General features: G+C 39.0%; 2 protein-coding genes across 3 annotated transcripts; one reads left to right on the top strand and one right to left on the bottom strand.

The window, feature by feature from the left end:
- Positions 1–2,230: 2,230 nt before the first annotated feature.
- Positions 2,231–13,973, top strand: LOC113048038 (PCNA-interacting partner-like). Its single transcript, XM_026209541.1, has 11 exons — positions 2,231–2,382; positions 2,613–2,771; positions 3,558–3,791; positions 3,891–4,001; positions 5,014–5,184; positions 5,300–5,454; positions 7,553–7,730; positions 7,814–7,995; positions 8,286–8,367; positions 12,271–12,463; positions 13,265–13,973. The coding sequence occupies exons 2-11, from the start codon at positions 2,622–2,624 to the stop codon at positions 13,567–13,569; spliced, it is 1,761 nt and encodes a 586-aa protein (XP_026065326.1). The 5' UTR covers positions 2,231–2,382; positions 2,613–2,621; the 3' UTR covers positions 13,570–13,973.
- Positions 13,974–13,981: 8 nt separating this feature from the next.
- LOC113048039 (pro-MCH 2-like) lies at positions 13,982–15,576 on the bottom strand. 2 transcript variants are annotated; one of them, XM_026209543.1, is made up of 3 exons: positions 15,309–15,576; positions 14,488–14,650; positions 13,982–14,117 (listed from the first exon to the last, which is right to left on the bottom strand). In XM_026209543.1, exons 1-3 carry the CDS (start codon positions 15,537–15,539, stop codon positions 14,068–14,070), a joined length of 444 nt encoding a protein of 147 aa, XP_026065328.1. In that variant the 5' UTR covers positions 15,540–15,576; the 3' UTR covers positions 13,982–14,067. The 2 variants fall into 2 exon arrangements, with proteins under 2 accessions (XP_026065328.1, XP_026065327.1); XM_026209542.1 differs by having other exon boundaries at positions 14,066–14,650.
- Between the last annotated feature and the right edge of the window lie 4,587 nt (positions 15,577–20,163).

Genomic DNA, 20,163 nt, shown 5'->3' with positions numbered 1-20,163 from the left:
GCATGGCCAGGAAATAACTCTGCCCTTCCCATGCTGCTAAACCTACAGGAAACTTCCCTACGGGCAGCAGAACCCTCCCAAGTTCACAGCTTAATGAAGAACATGTCAGACTGACAACATCTTATTAGACTTTTGATACAAACCAGACCCAACTACAGCAGTGACAGACACTTTACACTTCTTGACATGAACATACAAATCTTGGTAATGAATCGATCCCTGGAAAATGGGTCTCTCAGTGATAAAAACATGTTCTGAGAAAGCACATTTGTTTGAATAGAAATGGGTATGTTTGTACGTGTGTGGTAAAATATCTCAACTTTCAAATATCCCAATTGACTCAGACATCAATTAGGAAGGGAAATTCAATAGTGCAATATGGGGAAAAAAGCATATTTATCTAACGTTTAAAAGAATATCACAATTTGTGCGGTGAAATAAATCACTTATCATATACTGTTTTTGAGCATTTAATGAAGAGTAGGAACCCGGTCTTAGATGAAGAACTGTACGGCGCCGTCTGGCATCAAGACCTGTGTTCCTTCCATGCATCATCATAATTCCACATCTTCTGTTACACACATAAAGTCACATCATAATCAATCAGTTTTATATGGTTACTCCCCTGCATTTAAAAGCAGAACATGCTAAAAGCTGTATTAACGGAGGGAGTTTGCCCAGATGTGTTTCAGGGCTCCATGAGACAGGACGAACTTCATGCAAGAACACTTGCAAATTGGTCAATTCTACATCATCAAACTCTGTTTTCCTCCTGCACAAAAACAAATCACTAGACTGGGGGCTTAAGAGTCCTTTTAAGAGTTTATTTCAAACGTCTAATAAAAAATTATGAAATTTACACTTGATGTACACTTAAAATATACAACTATATATATATATATATATATATATATATATATATATATATATATATATATATATATATATATATATATAACTAATTTTGTATGGTGTTCAATAGGAAACAATTCTTTTAGGACCCCGAAAGTGTTCTGGTATGGCTAACAAGACAAACCTTGAACCACTTCTGAATGAATTTAAAGTGTATACTGCACAGTACCTATGCTAGTAATCCTTTCCGAACACAGTCCTTGAGTTTCATGTAAGAATGGATGTTTTGTTGGTAAAGTGTGATTACTTGAGCCTGCCAGAGAGAACTCAGTCCACCGGGCATCCCAATTCACATACCCTCCAAAATATCCTAAATAGCAATCGAAATGCATTTTAGTGGAGCAAAATGCCATCATAATGGTTAACAAAAGTGCAAAAAAGTTCTGACATGATGTTTGCTGTCCAGACTTGGTTAGAAAATTTTTAATTGATTTGGTTACATGAAGAAAGAGAATATAATTTTACAAAAATAAAATAAAACCTATAACTACTGTAACTCACATGTGTTATGATATAATAAATATATAACTGTTTATATTTTTTAACGGTCTTTGTACATTCATTTTACTGTCGAAGTTATGAATGAACAACTAACGTTACACTTAGATCAGAGACAGCAGGCTGATGTGCAACGAGTGATGCATATAAAAATGCATACAAACTTTATATGACGAATTTATGATAACTTTGTGAACTGGCTGAGATCATCTGGGTTCTGGTGGTTGTTCTCAGCGCGCTCTGATCACGTGATCGCGTTTGTTTACTTCCAGGTGAATGACGTAATAATGACGCTAGCACAAAGAAATATCAGGAAAGAACGAGTTATCTGCATTGATTGGCATTAGGAAAAAAAGCCAAAAAAAAAAAAAAAACATAAACATAAAACATACTACGAATTGATGCAGTTATTTACTTTATTGTCAGTTTAAATTTATCGGAACACTTTTTTAAAAATTCTTTTTCGTTTGTGAGCTATAAAAACATACATTCGGAGATACTGAGTATTTTTATTATTATAATGGGGGATATACATAATAAAATGCAAACGCTATAAACAATTGTAAAATACACTAATTAATGTTTTCCTTTAGAGCTAATTTGCCTAGATGAACTGAAACAAATTATATTTCTGGGTAAATTTACTGCCCCTGCAGTCATATAAACTGATTTTTTCAAATGGATGGTATAGCTCTCATATTTTTTTAAATCACCGCATGAGTTTTATTTCTTTTCATGTCAACAATCGTGAGACGCGTTGTGGTTTGAAACAAAACTTCTGTTTGCTGACTTCCCGTTTGGCGGGGGCGTGTCTAACGCATCGCCCTCTGTGATTGGTCCAGGCGTCCTGGCATGTGGATTTAAATTTACAGGCAGCGGTCGGTTCAGTTTATAATAACTTACATCTACTGGCGTCTGTTTTCCCATGTGTTTCACATTAGAGATCTAGTACTCGTCTAAATATCAGTGTTGGTAAGTTGACATAAGAAGTTTGAAGGTTCTGTTCCTAATAAAGTGCAAAGGGCTTCTTGTTCCTATTATTGTGATTTTGCTTGATGTCTTCGGACTTTCTGTTCTGGCTCAGTGTAAGACTTGGAAAGGTATATGTGATGCTGGCTGGGTTGCATGTAAGAACTACTGTCTGCTCAAAATCATTTCAGTGCTGATCTGCTTATTATCTGGCCCTGTTGTTCATTTTGTAGGGTTGAATAATGGTGGTTATGGAGGAAAGCCTGAGAACAATGATCAGAGTCTTCAGGAGAGAATGTCACAGGGTGTTAGACTCTGAGAGGACCACCATCCAAGGGGCTGATGGGATGCTAATGGTCCTACAACTTGCTATGGCTGGGGTCAACAAGCAGGTAATGTTGCTTAAGACTTATTCCGCAATATCATAAATTAAAACATTTTCTATTTGAAATAAATGCTGCACTTTTAAACCTCCTATTAATCTAAGTAACCTGAAAACAACCACAACCACATTATCACAGTTTCCACAAAACATTTTCAACATTGATAATTTAAAAAAAAAAAAGAGTTTCTGAAGCACAAAATCAGCATATTATAATGATTTCTGTAGGATCATGTGACATTAAAGACTGGAGTAATGGCTGCTGAAAAAATACAGCTTTGCCATCATATGGATAAATTTAATTTTATATATATTAAATATATTTACTGGTACATCAAAAATGACCCTTTTGAATTTCATTATTATGAAATAATTCAAATGAATATTCATTATTAAAAATAATTTATTATTATTATTATTATTTTATGTCAAAAATATGCAAAGCATGGTTTAAAAGCACTAATTAAAAGTCAAATATGTGACACTCATCATGTGAACTTTATACAGATGGTCAAATGACCTTTAGAAGATTTGTAAAGAAAAAAATAGGATGAAAAACACATTTTCACTGGTGGACTTCTAAACAGCATTTTTAATTCACATTACAGTTATTTAAACTTGTAGGATCTCCACTTTGAATATACATGCTTGCTTGCTTGCAGTTTATACATGCAGTGGTAGGAAAAAGAATGAGTCATGCAAGTTTGAATCATGCATTTTGTTCCATATCTGTACATTTTCTGTGGAACAGTTGTGCGTAATATGCTCGTCCCTGTGTTTGCTCCGCTCCTGACAGGAACATGGGGACTTTGGTGTTGCTTTGAGTGAAGTCTTGGCTGCCTGGAAATACTTCCTTCTGGATAAGCTCCAGCTATCCCACAACGATATCCCTCTTCCACAAAACTATGACCTCATCCGAAAAGAGTATGACTGCTTTTTGAAACGCACCAATACTGTGGACTTGATTGACGTCTTCATTACGTTCAAGGAGCTTCGAATAAATGAGGACCCTGAGGAGCCCCTAACTGCGGTGAGTGCTGCCAGAGGGCCTCAGATTTGGTTTTTCTTTCAGTTATCCATCTGAAAGATCTTTAATCTGTGGCATATTCTCGGTCTTATCGCTATCTAGATGCAACTGTTTCAGTTTCTCATCTGTGAAAAGGAGAGTTTGGAGAAAATGGATCCACTTCCTGTGTGTCCCGCGACTCCATCCAACAAGGCTGGAATCTGCAGTCCACAGGTAAATGGTGATAGATTAGCATGAGACTAGAATAAGTGTTTTTTGTTGTTATTGTTGTTTTTGTTTGTGTGTGGTTCTTAGTGACCATTCAGTGTAATGACAGCAAATGGGATGAACGCAAACATTCCAACAAAGCACTTAACACTTTTACTGTATGTACTGAATAACATGTGTAAACCAAAAAAAAAATATAATATATATATATATATATATATATATATATATATATATATATAAGCCTGAATCCATTGTAAGTCGCTTTGGATAAAAGCGTCTGATAAATACATACATTTAATTTAAATTGAATTTGCTTAATGCTTAATTGCTTAGTGTTTAATGTATAGCATTTATTATTGATATAATGTTGCTATAAATATTTATAATATAATTAATTGAAGGCATTGCCCTGTGTGACATTTTAAAGCTTATTGCACCTGGCAACCGTAACTAAGGAAGGTGGAGTTAAGCAAAGGACCTATTTTTGTGATATTTGTTGAGATCTTACCCTAGTTTTCTTTTGCTGGCTGTTTATTCCCCTTTTCTGTTAAAATTTCAACCCCTTGCATGTGCCTCTTATTCGGAAGAATGTGAATATCACATCATATTTATCATTTCATACTCTCAGAATCGTGGAATGAGAACGGGATGTTTTAAAAGCACTTTGTATAGTGTGTTGAAACTACTGCTACTCTCGCCCAGTTCTGTTCACAGCTGCTCTGCTGGGCTCTGATTTATGTGCGAGTAGACGCTGGGCTTTGCCACTGTAATACTGGGGTGATGAAGTTTATGAGCCTGGCCTGTTCAAGCTTAAGGGGCTGTGGAAAAACCCGTCCTCCATATACAATATGCGTCCAAGTCAGCTAACTTGACTCATCAGTATTGCAGAACGGAAGAGTATGAACCTTTCCTAGTAAAAACAAACCATCGATTTTACCCTTTCAGTTAACATGTTGATGTGTTTTAAGTCCAATTCCAATTATCACACTAAGGTGTTGTTCAACTTTTCTTTCAGGTACAGAGAGTTGTCAGGAGAGTTTTCTGTTCTTATTTGGGCCTTCTGGTGAACTCTAAGAATGACTTGGCTCTCGCATACACTCTGGACAACCCAAATCGCTCTCTGGGTCACATCGCCTTCACTGACCTTAGGCACGCTGCCTGCGACAGCACCTCATCTCTCTTCCTGGTGAATTTACAATGACTTATACTTTTCAAATATAAATGAGTTATCATTATCAAGTCTTCATCATCTTTTTAACCATAATGCGAATGCTAATTAATTGCAGTTTTTGTTTATTCAGACAGTTACATCATTTGTCAGGGCCATACAGCTGGGAGGAAAGGGCTATGCCCCACCTGAGTCTCACCCATTAAGAAAGCACGTAAAGGGCTTATCAGAGTTTCTCAATTTTATCGACCAGTGTCAAGACGTTTTGGGAGAAACCTCTAATCCCAGGTACATTTTCATCCTTTTTAAAAAAAAATCCTGTATTAGAATTACATATCCAAAGTATTCCATTCTGAACACAACAAACGTCTTAAGTCTACATAGCAGTTGTTCCAGCAGAGTTCCAATACAGTTTAAAAAAGTAAGTGTTTTTAGAAAGTAGTTTATTATTTTGTGTATTTTCCTATGATTTTATTCATTCATTCATTTATGCTTGGCCCCACAAAAAGTATGTGTACCTATAAGCATTTATTTAAGCACAGGTCAGCCAAAAATAATCACTGATACTTATTGCTACTAATTGATAACACTAGAAATGGAAGGTCATTTGGAGTCATGCATCATGTCTGTTGTATATTCCTCTCTTTGCCTGATGTTGCAGGTCATTCAAGTATGAACCGCCATTGCTTTGAATTAAAAGCCAGGACAGTCATGACCTAGCCTTGACTAGTGCACGACCCCAGATGAGTGTAGAGAAGCCTTTGATTTATACGAAAGATTTTGTATCTCCTTGCTTTGCCCAGAGAAATTGTACTTGCTATCTGTATTTGTAGATCTGTTGGTCTCGTACTATCTTTAAAAACGAATTCTCTCGTCTTTTACCTGCTGCCATGTATCGATGTATGGTCCTCTTCTCAAAAGCAACCTTTTAATGACGTCTGCACCAGTATTAATGAAATCGCCTGAATTGTTCAAGCATGTTTATCTGAGGAACATCAAAGTGTGTTGTACCGAGCAGCAAATGGCGGCTTTGTCCCTCCTTAGTTTGATAACTATGATTAAACGTCATAACGGTGAGATCTTTGCCATGATAACTCGCACTTCAAACCGTCCAAGCAAATCTCCTCTAGACGTTTGGCAGCACAACACATGGAGCTGAATTGAATAGATGATTGAGTTCTTCAGAGAGGACGCAAGGTCATTTTCCGCAGTGCATCATGTGCATCAACTTCATTTTTGATGGAAGTGCCTTGAACCTGCTGCATGTGGTCCTGTTCACCACCACGTCTCTTTTCTCTGATGAGAGACTGTGAGCGCGGAGCCAAAAGGGGTCTTTCATCGGCCTGCTTCCCTGCCTGTGCAGTTCCCCACCTCCCAGCACCTTATGGAGTACTGTATTACCACACACAAACACTCCTTACGGGGGAATCGGGGTCTCTCGTACGGCTAACATCTGTTTTCCCAGATGATTCTGTTACTGTAATTCCCTTTCACAAAAGCAAGGTCAGGGATTCAGGGCGGCCTCTTTCCCGCTGCAGCCCAAATGTTTACATTTATTAATCTCTTCATATATTCACACACAAAGTGAGGTGGAGTACAGCAATATCGCTGGTCTGGCACGAAAACCTCTTGGACCCTCCTAGACCGCATTTTTACGTGAGTTATGGAGTGATCACACTAGATTTTAATCAAGCCGAACCATTTTTCTGCAACAAACCACTTTAAGAAATAATTAATAATCAGGCGTCTGACAGTCATGGGAAACCTGGAAACGGCGTAAATATTAAATAAATATTAGCTATTCATTAAGTTCAATTATGGAAATATTATTATTGTTAATAATAATAGTAGTAGTAATAACAATAATTATAATCTGTTAGTATTAGTAGTAGTAGTAGGAAATTTATAGACTTTGATCTAAAAACATGCGCAGAGATCTGGAAACTTGTTAGCAAGCCATAGTTATTTGTGCGTGCATCATTGTTTTTAAAGCCAAAGCAGTTCACAAATCGGTTTGAATGACTCATTAGCAAATCTTTAAAAAAATATAGTAATCTCCAAGTGGTTATGGAAAAATCATGGAAATTCATTGGTCAAGATGTGTGGGAAGGATCCCTGAATAATGTGTTCAGAATGTTAAATAATCAGCGAATTCCCACAACCCTCTGTTTAGCATGAGAATCCAACTCTTTAACAGTGTAAAGTCAGAATGCATGAAATGGCATTTGACCTTTCCTTTAACATAAAAAAACATGTGTGTTTGTGTACTTGCTGTTATGTTTTGCATGTGTACGATTGGAAGAATATTTAAAGTTTGTGACCACACCTTTAGAAATGCTAAACGATGAAAATGGGTGCATGTTGCATTGTTTTTTTTTCCCAACAGAGAAGCTGGATTCAAGCTGGTATCTAGTATTAGAGCTGCTCTGGTCAAAGGCCGCAGTAATGGAGACCCAGTGTACCTTGCAGCAGAGGATACAGCCAAAAGTCTCAAGGAAAGAATCGGTCAAATACACACCATGCAGACGCATTCAGCTGTTGGCACAGGAATCAGTCCGGCAAGGGTAAAACTTAGAGGACTTACCCTATCTTCTCCAAATCTTTTTTTTCATCCTCATTAGTAAGACAAACAATGTTTCTGTTTTAGCCCAAAGCGTATGCTATTAACCACTGCACTGCCTATGGGGGCCGAGAGACAGTGAAGGTACTAATGACTCTTTTGGATGAAGAAGCACTAGCACCGCCCTGCAGGAACAAGGCAGAACTGCTCTCTGAAGATCATGCAGTTCTTAATGGCAGCTCTGGAGCTTGTCTTCTTAACCTTTACAAGTGAGTCACTCCACATTGGTGTAATATCTATTTTTTTATGTAAAATTGCAAACTGTTGCCATAGGACAAAAATAGATCATAATTTATTTATGGAATTAAACCGATACAAATATTGTATTATAATTTGATATGTATGCAAAAATATAGTCTGTAAAAAAAAAAAAGAAAGGTAGATTTTCCTGTAATTCACTTACCTTTAAAAGGTGTGACACAGTTAATTTGTGTTTATTTGCCTAATTAAACTGTTCCTTAAATATTCAGCTTGTTCGTTTTCCACTTTGTGTCAATAGATCTCCAGAAGCTCCCACAGGATCTTCTCCAGAGCCCTTACGGAACCGTGTCTTGAGCCAACAAGAACACATCAAGTCCAAGGTAAAGAATCATTGGGGATGTAAGCAGAGACCCCAATCTCAAATACCAAATTTAATGTGACACTGAGACAGCAAGTAATGCACATTCACAAGCTATATCATCTGCTTCCTCTGTTTATTAATGTACAAATTTATAGTCGGGTTTCTTTTTATTTTTTTTATTGCACCGTGCTTGTGCAGCAGGTTTCCTGTTATATTAAACAACCACTGAGTGTTACATTTTAAAGATGCACACTTACACAATTAAAGCCTGTCTTATCCAAAATATAAATCCCTTAATATGAAACGACGGCCTGAATAGCAGCTAAATGATGTTTGTCAAGAAGCTTGTTTCCGAAATCAACCTTAACTAGTCTTTGGATTGCTAGTGCATTTTAAATGAGAATGGGAAATTAGTTTATTTTTTTTATTTCTGGGCATCTTCACCAACGAGAAAGGGTGAGCGCTCTGTGAACATTTATGCTAGGCACATTTTGTTAAAAGGTTTCTTTATTTGATTGCACTAGCAGATGTCTCTTTAGACCTCCACTCTCTGGCCGCCTTCCTGTGTTAGTGAGCAGTAATGGTCCCCGGACAGCTCACCGTTTCCTGAACTGAACGGGCGGAAGCTTTCTGCATCAATTTCACTTTGAACATGCCATAATCAGTGGGGTTACTCCGCTAGCAAGGGAACTTGAACGGTTATTGTTTCCTGTTGTCTGCAGAATGACTTTATCCAGTTGTACTCCAATAATTTCATCACAGACTGACGTCGATTGGCACAAGCGGAGAGATCAAGAGGGTCCTCCAGCATTAAGACTGCTGAGAGAGATAATTCTGAGAACCGTCATGTAGTAAGGTTTAATGAACTCATAATGAACCCCAGTTGATACACTGAGGGCCACTATTATACATATAAAAAGATGGTAGTACATTTTTACATAATGTAAAGTACATTTCCTGCTACGAATGTCCATTTAAAAACACCCTCAAAACAGGCTTCTGGTATTAATGTCTGTATCTTATAACGCAATCTCAAGTGGATGGTCCTAAGTACAGGTTTAAATGGGGTCCAAAATGTGTGATGTGGAAATTTGGAAAAAGCACAAGCATCACTACAAGTTGATGTTAAACCGTGAACTAAACTGAAAACTGCATTTTCTTTTTAATACTGGTACTCATCTAAAATAACACACAATTCTGCTCAAAACATTATATTCAATTTCAAATTGTCACATTACCAATTTTTTTTTTTTTGTTGTCATATTATGTGATCTTAATATTATTTATTGAAAAGTATTGAAGTAAATAAATTAATAGTGAGTGAAGGTTTATTCTAGGCATTAACAATTAATTTAAAATATTAGTAGTAGTAGTATTAATAATAGTAATAATATGAAAGAATAATGTTATTTATTAAAAGCTATTAAAGGGGTCATATGATCTGATTTCAGTTCCTTCTTTTTCTTTGGAGTGTTACAAGCTCTTGCTGCATAAAGAAGATCTGTAAATTTGTGAAGACCAAAGTCTCTAACACAAAGAGATATTCTTTATAAAAGTTACGAATTGTCCTCGCCCTCCTAAAATGGCTAAAATGTGGGAAGATTTGCATAACGCCTCCCAAATGTTAACGCAAAGAAAGGAAACATACCTTTTATTCTCGCTGTTGCCACTGGCGCCATGTCATGGAGAAGCTGTGTGTTTCATTGTGAAAGCAAAAATACTTTGTTTGCCCTGCCAAAAGCACACAATATCCATTTTATCGTGTCTTCTGTGCTGGTTGCTGGGGAAATACATCAACAAATGTGTTTTTTGAACCTTAAACCGCATAAAAACATTTCATTACACCAAAAACACAAAATAATGTTATTTTTAGCAACTTCATATGACCCCTTTAAAATAGAATAAACCAGTTATAATATTATTTTCTAATTTAATAAAAAAAAAAAAAAAAAATATATATATATATATATATATATATATATATATATATATATATATATATATATAATTTTAAAGGTGCTGTATGTACATTTTTTGACTCTACTAAAACATAATGATACCATAAATATGTTTGTAGATATTTAAGAAACATGCTAAGTTAATATACTTGTTTATCTGAAAAACAATGCTATAGTCAGTTATTCTCCTTTGAAAATGTGCGTTCTGGGCCGGAATGTCATTTTCTGTTTTGGTTTGTGAAACCTACCCAGCCACTGCCAGTTTACCCAATTTTTTTTCATCACCCCGGGTTTCCAGTTGGTTGAAAACACCACATACATTTCATTCATTGTCAAGTGTGCTCGTTCCTTTTAGTGTCGGCAATCTGGCAACCTGCATTTGCATCAAGTCTGAGGAGGAGGGACCAGGTGAAAAAACCCTCTCCAATATTTTTAATTTGGACTTCAATACCTAGTTCAGCCACTCAGTGTCAATCCTACAATACAGCACCTTTAAACCTAATGATTTAAATAATCATCCATCCATTCTCCAAACCACTTAGGCTCTATGTTGTCACAGAGATCCTGAAGCCGATCCCAATGTGGGCTGGAAAAGACAGGGAAACACATTGGAAATGTGTGCATAATGACTATTTGTAGAATTATTCGTTCTGACATAGACCGTAATACAAAATCAGAAACCCTCCCCTCATACTGATTCAGCTCATTTGATACATATTTACTACCAAATGAAAACCGTGACCACTAATGTGTCTCAACCGACTACTTATAATTTGATCTGATGTTAATACCACCTGTAAATGGAGTCATAATATCACTGCTACTGGTGCTGTGTCAGCTGGCTCAGTGGGTTTGTCCCAAAACAGGTGTTATTCAACCATGCGTCATTTCATTGTGTGCTTTACAAACAGCCAGACACACCCCCTCATGTTACTGAGGGCTTAATGATGACGTTCATATCAGAAGAAGTAGCCGGTGGACCCAGTCTGTCGCAGTTTTTCTTGGGCTCTCTATTGGCGTACACTCAGGGCTGCCCAATGTACCATATAAGCCTCCCATACGAAAGCGCCCAATCTGAGTGATAATGTTGTTTTAGGTGCTCTTTTGAAAAAGCTGCACTCAAGCTTTGATCTACCCCCCCCACCCCCTGACACACCCACCAGCCCATTTTCTCTACGCTTTTGCAGTCCCACCCAACTATGCCTGCAGTATTTTTAATTTTTTTTTTTTTTTACTTTCCTGAATTCCACTCTCCTACTGTGGCCGGCTAGCCTGAGGGAGAGAGCGTTGAATCCTGATAATCCTTAGCAGGGATGGATCAAAGGCCCTGAAAGAGGTGGATCAGCGCTTCTCTGAGACCCTCGAGACCTTAGAGGTTCACTACGCCTGTGCGAGATACCATTTCTTTTTTCATGCACCTCACGGCGGCCTCTGGACCGCAGTATTTATCCTATTTTTCTGTATTCCTTCTCATAAGATTTTAGATGTTGTCATCTCCACCCAGTTCTATCAGCAGTGCTCAAACATAAGAACGGCCTAATGTCCTGAGGCCAGTGTGAGAGAGTTTCTGGACAGTTGATTGGATTGTCATTTGTTGTGTTCTGCCAGTGCTCTAGGGCTACTGTGCCATACATCATTTGTTTATTATATATATATATATATGTATGTATGTATATGTTACAGTCCTGTTCCCCATGTACATACTATGTACTTATTATAGTAATTACAATAACTATGTAATAACTAGGTACTAACCCTGAACCTACCCCTAAACCTAACCCTAACCCATGTAGTTACCTTGTATTACCAGAACTTGGTATTACCAGAATGTGCACTATAAGTACATAATAAAGTGCAACCATTTTTGTTTTACAAACATACATTTGGATTCAAATCTGAATCGCTACAAACTTTTAGAAAAGTAATAATTTTAAAAGCAAATTGAATTCTTTTTTCATTTAAAGGTTGCGCGGCCAACTGTCCGCTCTCAGTTTGCATGTACATACAAGGATGAGATGCCCCTGAACCGGGTGTTGGAGTTTCCCAGCACCAGCCAACTTCCTACCTGTGTGCACCCTGCACCCAAAAAACCTGTCTCTTTACATGTGACTCTGGAGGAAGAACCTGAGTCCAGTGGGATGGACATCAGCCTTAAAGGTAGTGCCTCTGTCACATTTCAAAACACCATGCAAAAGTAGTTTTGTTGCTCGTTGTCCTTGTGTATTCGCTTTGAGACCATTTAAGATGCTCTTGTGTCCTTTTGAAAAGATCACAGAATGAAACGTAATGCTTCTATTAATTAATGATGATGCCACAGGTTAATGTCCTATCACGGGCTCTCTAGAATGAGAATATCCCACGCACCGCAACCGATCGTCAAGAAATCAGTGTTCATCAAGTCATTTCATGGGGTCTTAAGTGTTTTTTTGGCTTCTTCTTTTCTTAAGAGGGGGCTCAGTTCTTAGTGTACTGAAAAACCTTCATGCTTGGTTTGTTCACTGCGCACACACATGCAGAAGTACTCCCTTTTTCTGACGTCACATGGTCGGAAAGATGCCCAGGTCTACCTCCACAGCCCAGGGCTTGATCACTGCCCAGTCCCTGCTTGGGGACTGGTACTTAAGATCAACCTTTAAATGATTCCCCATCCCGTAAAACCTGGCTGCCCCCACATCTGATGTAAAACGGAGCACACGTTCCCCCAACACCCCCACCCTCCGCTCACTTTTTGTGGGAATGCGTGCTTCGCTCCACCAGGTTACATGACAAATGTTCAGTTTCAGGGCTGTAAAATAAACACACCGCCTGTTAAAGTGCAGACTAACGTCAGCAATTTCATCGTAACCTTTTCTACACTCCCGTCCTCAGCCCACCCTCCTTTTTTTTTTCCTGCTCATTGTTTCACCAAAGTTTTTATTTTGTCCCTCCTTTCTTGTTTTTCTGTGTATATGTATCTAGAGGCCACTAACTTAAGGCATGAAGGTCCCGGCCAATCCGCTCTGGGGGAACATAGTGGAAATGCTTGGAACCGAGCAGGTGGGAAGGGGACTCAGCCAGAACAGCTCAAAAGAGCAACCGGGACCTCAAAGAGAAAGCTCGCCAATAGAGAGTGCACCGAGCAAGGAAGAGAAGAGAACCAGCCCCCTCAGAAAAGACCCCCTACCAAGACTCCCGCTGGAGGGCTGGGGAAAAGGAACGTTAAAGCTGCCAGCAAGAAGCTTATTGCTGGTCAGGGCAAACTCACCGGCTTTTTCAGACTGTAATTTACTGACCAATCTCTTGTAAATTGTGATGTTCTGCTTTGGCAACTTTGGTGCTCTCTAAATGCATTTAAAGTGACAACTTACCTGAAATTAGTAATTTATTCACCCTCATGTTGTTCTCAACCTTTTATGTTTAGGTGAAATAGTCCTTTAAATGCTTTTTACTGTCCCTTTAACACAAGTCATGTCACTTTACTCCAGACGCCATGTGTTTTAATCTATTTGTGTGTGCGTGTTTGAGATGCAAGGGAAAGGGTCATGAGTTGGCAGAGAAAGAACTGTTGTCATTTTAGTTGAGGATTGTGTGACCATAGTACCTTTCATGAATGCATTCTGTTCCCCTGAAACTTGACTCATACTTTGCAGATTGTAATAAATTTTTATTTCAATTCTTTTAAATCATACAAGTATGTTTGTCATCTTTTATATTTGGAGTGTCTTGGAGGATCAGGGGTGAGCTGGGAAAATCACGCAGGTGCTTTGTCAGCTGCTCTGTTTTCAAGCTTGCCAGCAGGGCCTGTATACTCTCCCTATCATGCACCTCAGTACTGTGAAAAGAACAGGAAGAGCAAATAAATTTAGCATTAAATGTAACTGGAAGGCTACTTGTTTATTCACTGGTATATTCCCTGCTGAAACAAAGATTAAATCAACCGAAGCTGCTTTGCTGGTCTGATTTGCCAGTTGTAGAGGAGCTTTGGACACTCTTCAGTTGGGAGACAAGCTTGAACAATGTAAGACCAGCAAACCATCTTAGTCTGGCTCTATTTCTGGTAATCTGTTTTGTTTTTCAGAAAGATAGGGATTATTGTTTTCCAATAAGGTTTCTTCTCAATATGTTTCCTCAAGCATATCAGACTCCTTTCATGGCTATGTAAAAATATTGCTGAAGAAGATGAGAAACTTTGCAGTGCTTACTGTCGCTTCTGCCCATGGGAATGGCATTATCTGTGCTACGTCTCTCATCCCTCGTGTTGAATCCATCCAGAGCATGATCCATCCCACTTGGCGGCATCACAGGGAAGGTTTTTGAAAAGGCAAGGTTTGTTTCCCTCCCAAGAGACCCTTTTATTCCTGTGTCCTGGTGGAAAAGGGAAAGGCCTTTTTAGTCAGCACTTCAGAATGTGGGACAGCCACTTGAACAGAAGCAGCCAAAGCTCACCCCAAAAACACTGCTCCCTCTACAGGCATTTTTCCTGCTGCATTAAAATCTGAAACAACACCTGGAGATGTTTAAGTTAATTCAAACGGCACACGCCCAAGGGCAGCCTCAAGATCCCTCTCCATAACTGCTCCCAAACTACTGGAGCAAAGCCGGCGCATGGAGCCCCGACATGGAAGAAATGTGTCAATTTGCGACAAAGTTTCCCATGCCTCGCGTAGCCAATTTTCACAATATCACCGTGGGACCTTTTATCCATAGATTGAATTTCCCTCTTGTGACCGTGTCCTTCCCATAGTCCTTTCTGACTGTTCCATTACTGCACTGATAAATGTAGCAATGTGAGGACAATTCCTTGAATTGAGAAAGCTACGTTTAATACCCATAGAAAGGTCATCTGATTCTTACCACACCAGCAAAGTCGGACTGGTACGATTTCTTGCTTTAATCTGACTAAAGCGTGCATGTAAATGTAGGCAACTACAATCATGTAATCTCGGTTTTTATCTGATCTAACAGAATATATAATAAAACGGATTACTTTGTCAAGAAATTAACATACTGTACAAACACTTACAGCAAGTATGAAGATGCGGTTTGTCCCATCTTCGTCCGCCTGTCTCCTGAAGATGAGCCGCCCGGGTCCCATTTCACTTAAGTCATCATCTCCTTCTGTCGACACCGCTCTGTCTTGGTCTGTATTTTCTCCATCCATCTTAACTTTGTGCAAAGCTGTTGTTGTGCGAGTAGTCAACTCAACTAAAACTGCAAGCGCAAAGATTACCATGTAAGATGATGCCATGATCATGGGTGATTGTTGATTTGCTTGCAGGAACCTGCCTTTGCACTCGCATATCCACAGAGTATCAAATGTGTGCTTTTTTTATAGTGCCTGATGATGATGACGATGATGATGAGTTGTCCGTTTTGATCTATTATTTAGGTTTTGATGATTTCCGTGGCTCTGCTCTGGTGAAAACTTGTTGTTCACCTTGATAAATGGTGGATGCCTTTCCACAGGGAAGATATTGAGACATGTTTTAAAGCAGGAAGATTATATTTTGAATGGTTTTCGTTTTTCTAAAAGGTCCCACTGTGGTTTTATAAAAGGCCAAATAACATCTGTGAGCCTTTCATTGTGAATCTGGAGAAAAGGGCATGCCCTTTCAATATAGCGTTCGTACCCCCTGCCATACTTAGTTTGTCAAGCTCATGCAGCAGGTCAAAGTTTGTACATTGAGGTCACATTTTGTCTAAGCAGTAGTAGTAATCCAGTTCAAATGGTTATAATATGAAAGTAATTGAAAGAAGAATACCTGTTGTGATACATCGTCATCCATCAAATGACTCCAATTCCCTTGGTGCCGCCGCCTCACGGTATTGTCTATTATCTTCATGTACTTTTTTTCTGTTGTTGTTTGGAGGTCAGAGCCGGATTATTAGTAATTTCATTAGATCAGGGGTGCCCAATCCTGTTGTTGAAGGTCTACCTACCTGTAGAGTTCAGTTCTAACTCTGTCCAACACATCCGTCTGTAATCACCAAGTGCTCCTGGAGGTCGGTGCAAAATTTGCATGGGAAAATGTTATGACCTTATTGAAATTTCAGGATTTGGCCTGTGAAATTTAGAAGAACAGTGGTAAATGTGTTGTATCAGCACAATTTCAGACTCAAGACTATATTTCTTAAGTCTTTTTACTGATTCATTAAAATAGGTAGACCTTCAACAACAGGATTGGGCACCCCTGATCTAACCCCTGAACCAGCTCATAAGAGCCATGTGCTCACAAATTAGGGCTCACACTAAATACCAGTACACACTCTCAAGAAGTAACTAACTAACGGCATCTAAAGTGGTATCTGACAAACCTGCATTGCAGATGCACAGAGGTGTTTTTCCCCCCGATTTTAGGTAATCCCTTTTTTGTTCTAGTCCTGTAGGCCACTTCATAAGAAATCAGAAATGTGCTCCTTCAAGGCTCCTCTTCAGTTCTTATGAAAACATAAAGGCTTTCCTTATTAATATCATGGTGCCTGTTGCACAGGCAAGAAGAAATGGAACATGAATAATACTTATTGAACTCGGCTGAAGTGATTTTACTTGGAACACTCAGCCTTTATTTAGTGAGTATTTGTGTTGGAGTGAGAGAGCTTCTACTGAAGGACTCAGCTGGTCTATGGAGACACGACTGTTCCAGCAAGAGTGCAACTGAACTTCAGAGTTTGACACTCTGTTATTGTAACCCCTCTATGTTGCCACTTAACGTTCTGATGTGTCTCACCCTCCAGAGCAACCTCTTACCACCTTTGATTACCCTTACAACGATAATCTAATGTTTTGATTTGCAATTTCAAACTAATAATAGATCCCCTTTCATGGCTCAATCACCACCCTGGTAAAATGCTTTTTAAAAGTTGTTGAAGCTTCAACCTCTGTGTAGCTGACATGTTAGCTATATATTCCACTAGATGGGGAGATACTGCTTTGTTAATTTACATTTAAGCTCCTCAAAGTCACAAAGGTTCGGTTTAATTATTTTAAATGAAGAGAGATTCAGTCATAAAGAGAATGAGAATTTAAAATGCTAATGTTGGTTTATTGCATTTTATTTCTTCAATAAATGAAAGCGAATATTATAGGTTCTGTGACCGATTCCCCCATCAAAATAGTTTTAGATGGCATTTAGCACATCTCACTGCAGGACATGTCAGCTATCCAAAAGTGTCTCATGTCTGCTATCCACTTTCATACTACTGCAAAAGCTCTCAGCAGTTTGTATTATGTGCTTTGAGAGGACAGACTGACTGGGACAGTTGATTTGCTCCTTCACAAATCTAATCCATTTGTGTACCCTGAATACTTTGCATGGGAATTACCAGCAGTGACACAAGTTATATAATGACATCAGTATTTTGGCTATTTTTCCTGTTGCACAAAATCACGCTTTTGGCCCTGGATTCTGCTACGGCCCCATCTTGACCTATCAATCACCTCACGATCTTTGTCATTGATGGATCAGGTATCCACTCCAGAATGGGCAGCTGAAATACCCAGTAATGGAAAAGAGAGAGTGGTCTGAATGACAGCGTTTTCTTTTGTGTGTGTGTGTGTGTATGTGTACGGGATAAAGTTACATACAGTTATGGCCACTCACTCGAAGATATTCCACCCATTGCCAGTTTGAAATAAAAATCCCATGTGGATGCTTCTCTTTCGAGGAAAAGCATTAATTCTTCAACAACTAGAACTGCGTGATAAGTTTGAAACAATGCAACGAAAAACAGTACTGCGGAAATGGACTGAAAGATTTAAGCTGTGGGACTGATGAACCAAGCACGACTATGTCAGGGAGCATCTCGCGGGAACATTTAGTTCCTTTGCTTCTCATATCAGGGGGCACTGCCGTCAAGTGGTCAAACGTGTCTTGTGGTCAACAGAGATGCTTGGCTAGATGACATCACCATATTCCCCATTTGATGCCAAAAAGACTGGGCATGTTACTCTGTCCTATTTTGTTACACACATCATCACAAACCATACGTTTCCATTTTCCAAAGATGTTAAAAAGCCGCTTTTGATCATCCTTTGGGAAACCAAGAGAATTTATGGTCGCAATTCCAAGATGCTCTCCCCATTGATCATATTACCAGATTATTTTCTTTACTTGTCTGTTGTTTGGTGGTGTAGTAAATGATGGGTTCAGAGAAGAAGGGGCCAAAGGGGGCTCAAGCGGGACCATGGTGGACCGAGATGGGGTTGGCTTCTTTGTTGCCCAGAGAACAGACCATGGTTTCCAGGAACAATGCAGCTGATGAGAAACTCTCCAAGGAAAATATGGGTCTGACATCATGGGTTCTTAAAGCTCGCAGCTGAGCCAACACTCTCTTGCCACAATCAGCTCCCAGTGAATTTCCACTGCTTAGGGAGGGAGTGATCTAGAGGTAGAGGGTGAAAGGGAGCATGTTGGGGCATGGATGTTGCCTGCTAACTCTTGTACATGAGTAGTGTTGTGATGCTGAATGTATGTTATATTGTGATATTTCTAGATCATACATAAAAAGTTTGGTTTTGAAATCAGTGTATTTTGTTGTCTTAAAGGTGCCATTTGCCAAAATTGAGGTAAAAATATCCAAAAGATTACCTACATGCATCAAAAGAATGAGAAGAAATAAGGGCGATGATGTCATTAAAAAAATGTCAAGTTATAGTGCTGCAGAGATATCAACCTTAATTAGCATTAGCATTCCTAGCCCCGGCCCGACAGGTGTCGTAATACCAGTTTCGGCCATGGGCGGCGGTATGCGGGCAACATAACCACCAGCCAACCTGCAATACACGAATAACTCGCACGGCTTGTGGGCGTACCTGAACCTGATGTCAATCATGTGGAAAGTACAGCCCAGTACTTAATTTCAGTTCAGGGAAGAGAGAGGAAGGATGGCTCAAGCCCTTGGCAAGAGACCACTACCCGCTACAGGGAAACAACCGCGCTCGGAATCACAAATCAAATCCGATAAGAAAAGGAGCCGAACCAGAGTAAACATCGGCCCTGCTTTCAATCGCTGGAGACAACTGATGGACCTGAAAGAAATGAGGTTCGACTCCGAACTTGCAACATTTCTTTTGGATTGGTAAGTTAGATGCTGTTGGTATTTCGCTAGAAGTTTGTTTCAAATGTTTGTGTCTTTTTTTTCCGGGAAGTTATAACATAGAAATGTATCGAAGACTGTTCGATAAACGTGCTAATGTTAGCCATGGCTAACCGTAGCTGCGTTTGATAATTAGCTAGCTATAAGTTACCCATTTTTTTATATCATAACTAACCTGCTCTGTCTAGTCTGTTGGTCTCAGTGTCCTCTTTGCTTCGTGGTTTTTCTGTGCGTGAGAAAATTGATGTGTGGCTTGAAAGCGTGTGAAAAGAGTCAATTGCGTGTGTCTCACGGTGAATGCTTGAGAGTTGGCAGCTCTGGTTACGTTGGTTGGCGCTAGCTTGGTCAACATTAGCTGTCTGATGTTTACCAATGATGTTGACAGAATGCTGTCTGTCAAATTAATTTAATTCAAATAATGTGTATATACAACTCAAAATGTAATATGAACAAAACGAATAGGAACATATTCACTGGTAAAGGTGAAAGGGAGTAGCTTGAAGATGTCATGTTTCAAAATCACTTGAGATCACCCAACGTTCCTGTGGAGGCAAAACGTCCTCTTAGGCTTCGGCTATGGCTGTAGGGTTGTTGTGAAGGTAGGGGCGGAGCATAGAGACTATGCCGTTTCTCGTTTGTTACTCTAGAGTAGACCAATTCACTTTATTGAAGCATACTGCCCCCATCTGGTATGGAATGTGGAGTATGACTTGATTTTTTTTTGCCAGACATGACAGATGGCACCTTTAATTGATACTCATACATGTTTTTTTAAATGCATG

This window comes from Carassius auratus, chromosome 29 (assembly GCF_003368295.1).
Source record: "Carassius auratus strain Wakin chromosome 29, ASM336829v1, whole genome shotgun sequence".
In the NCBI taxonomy this organism is placed as follows: Eukaryota; Metazoa; Chordata; class Actinopteri; order Cypriniformes; family Cyprinidae; genus Carassius; species Carassius auratus.
The sequence above is the reverse complement of the archived record's forward strand: the minus strand, read 5'-3'. Positions and strand labels throughout refer to the sequence as shown.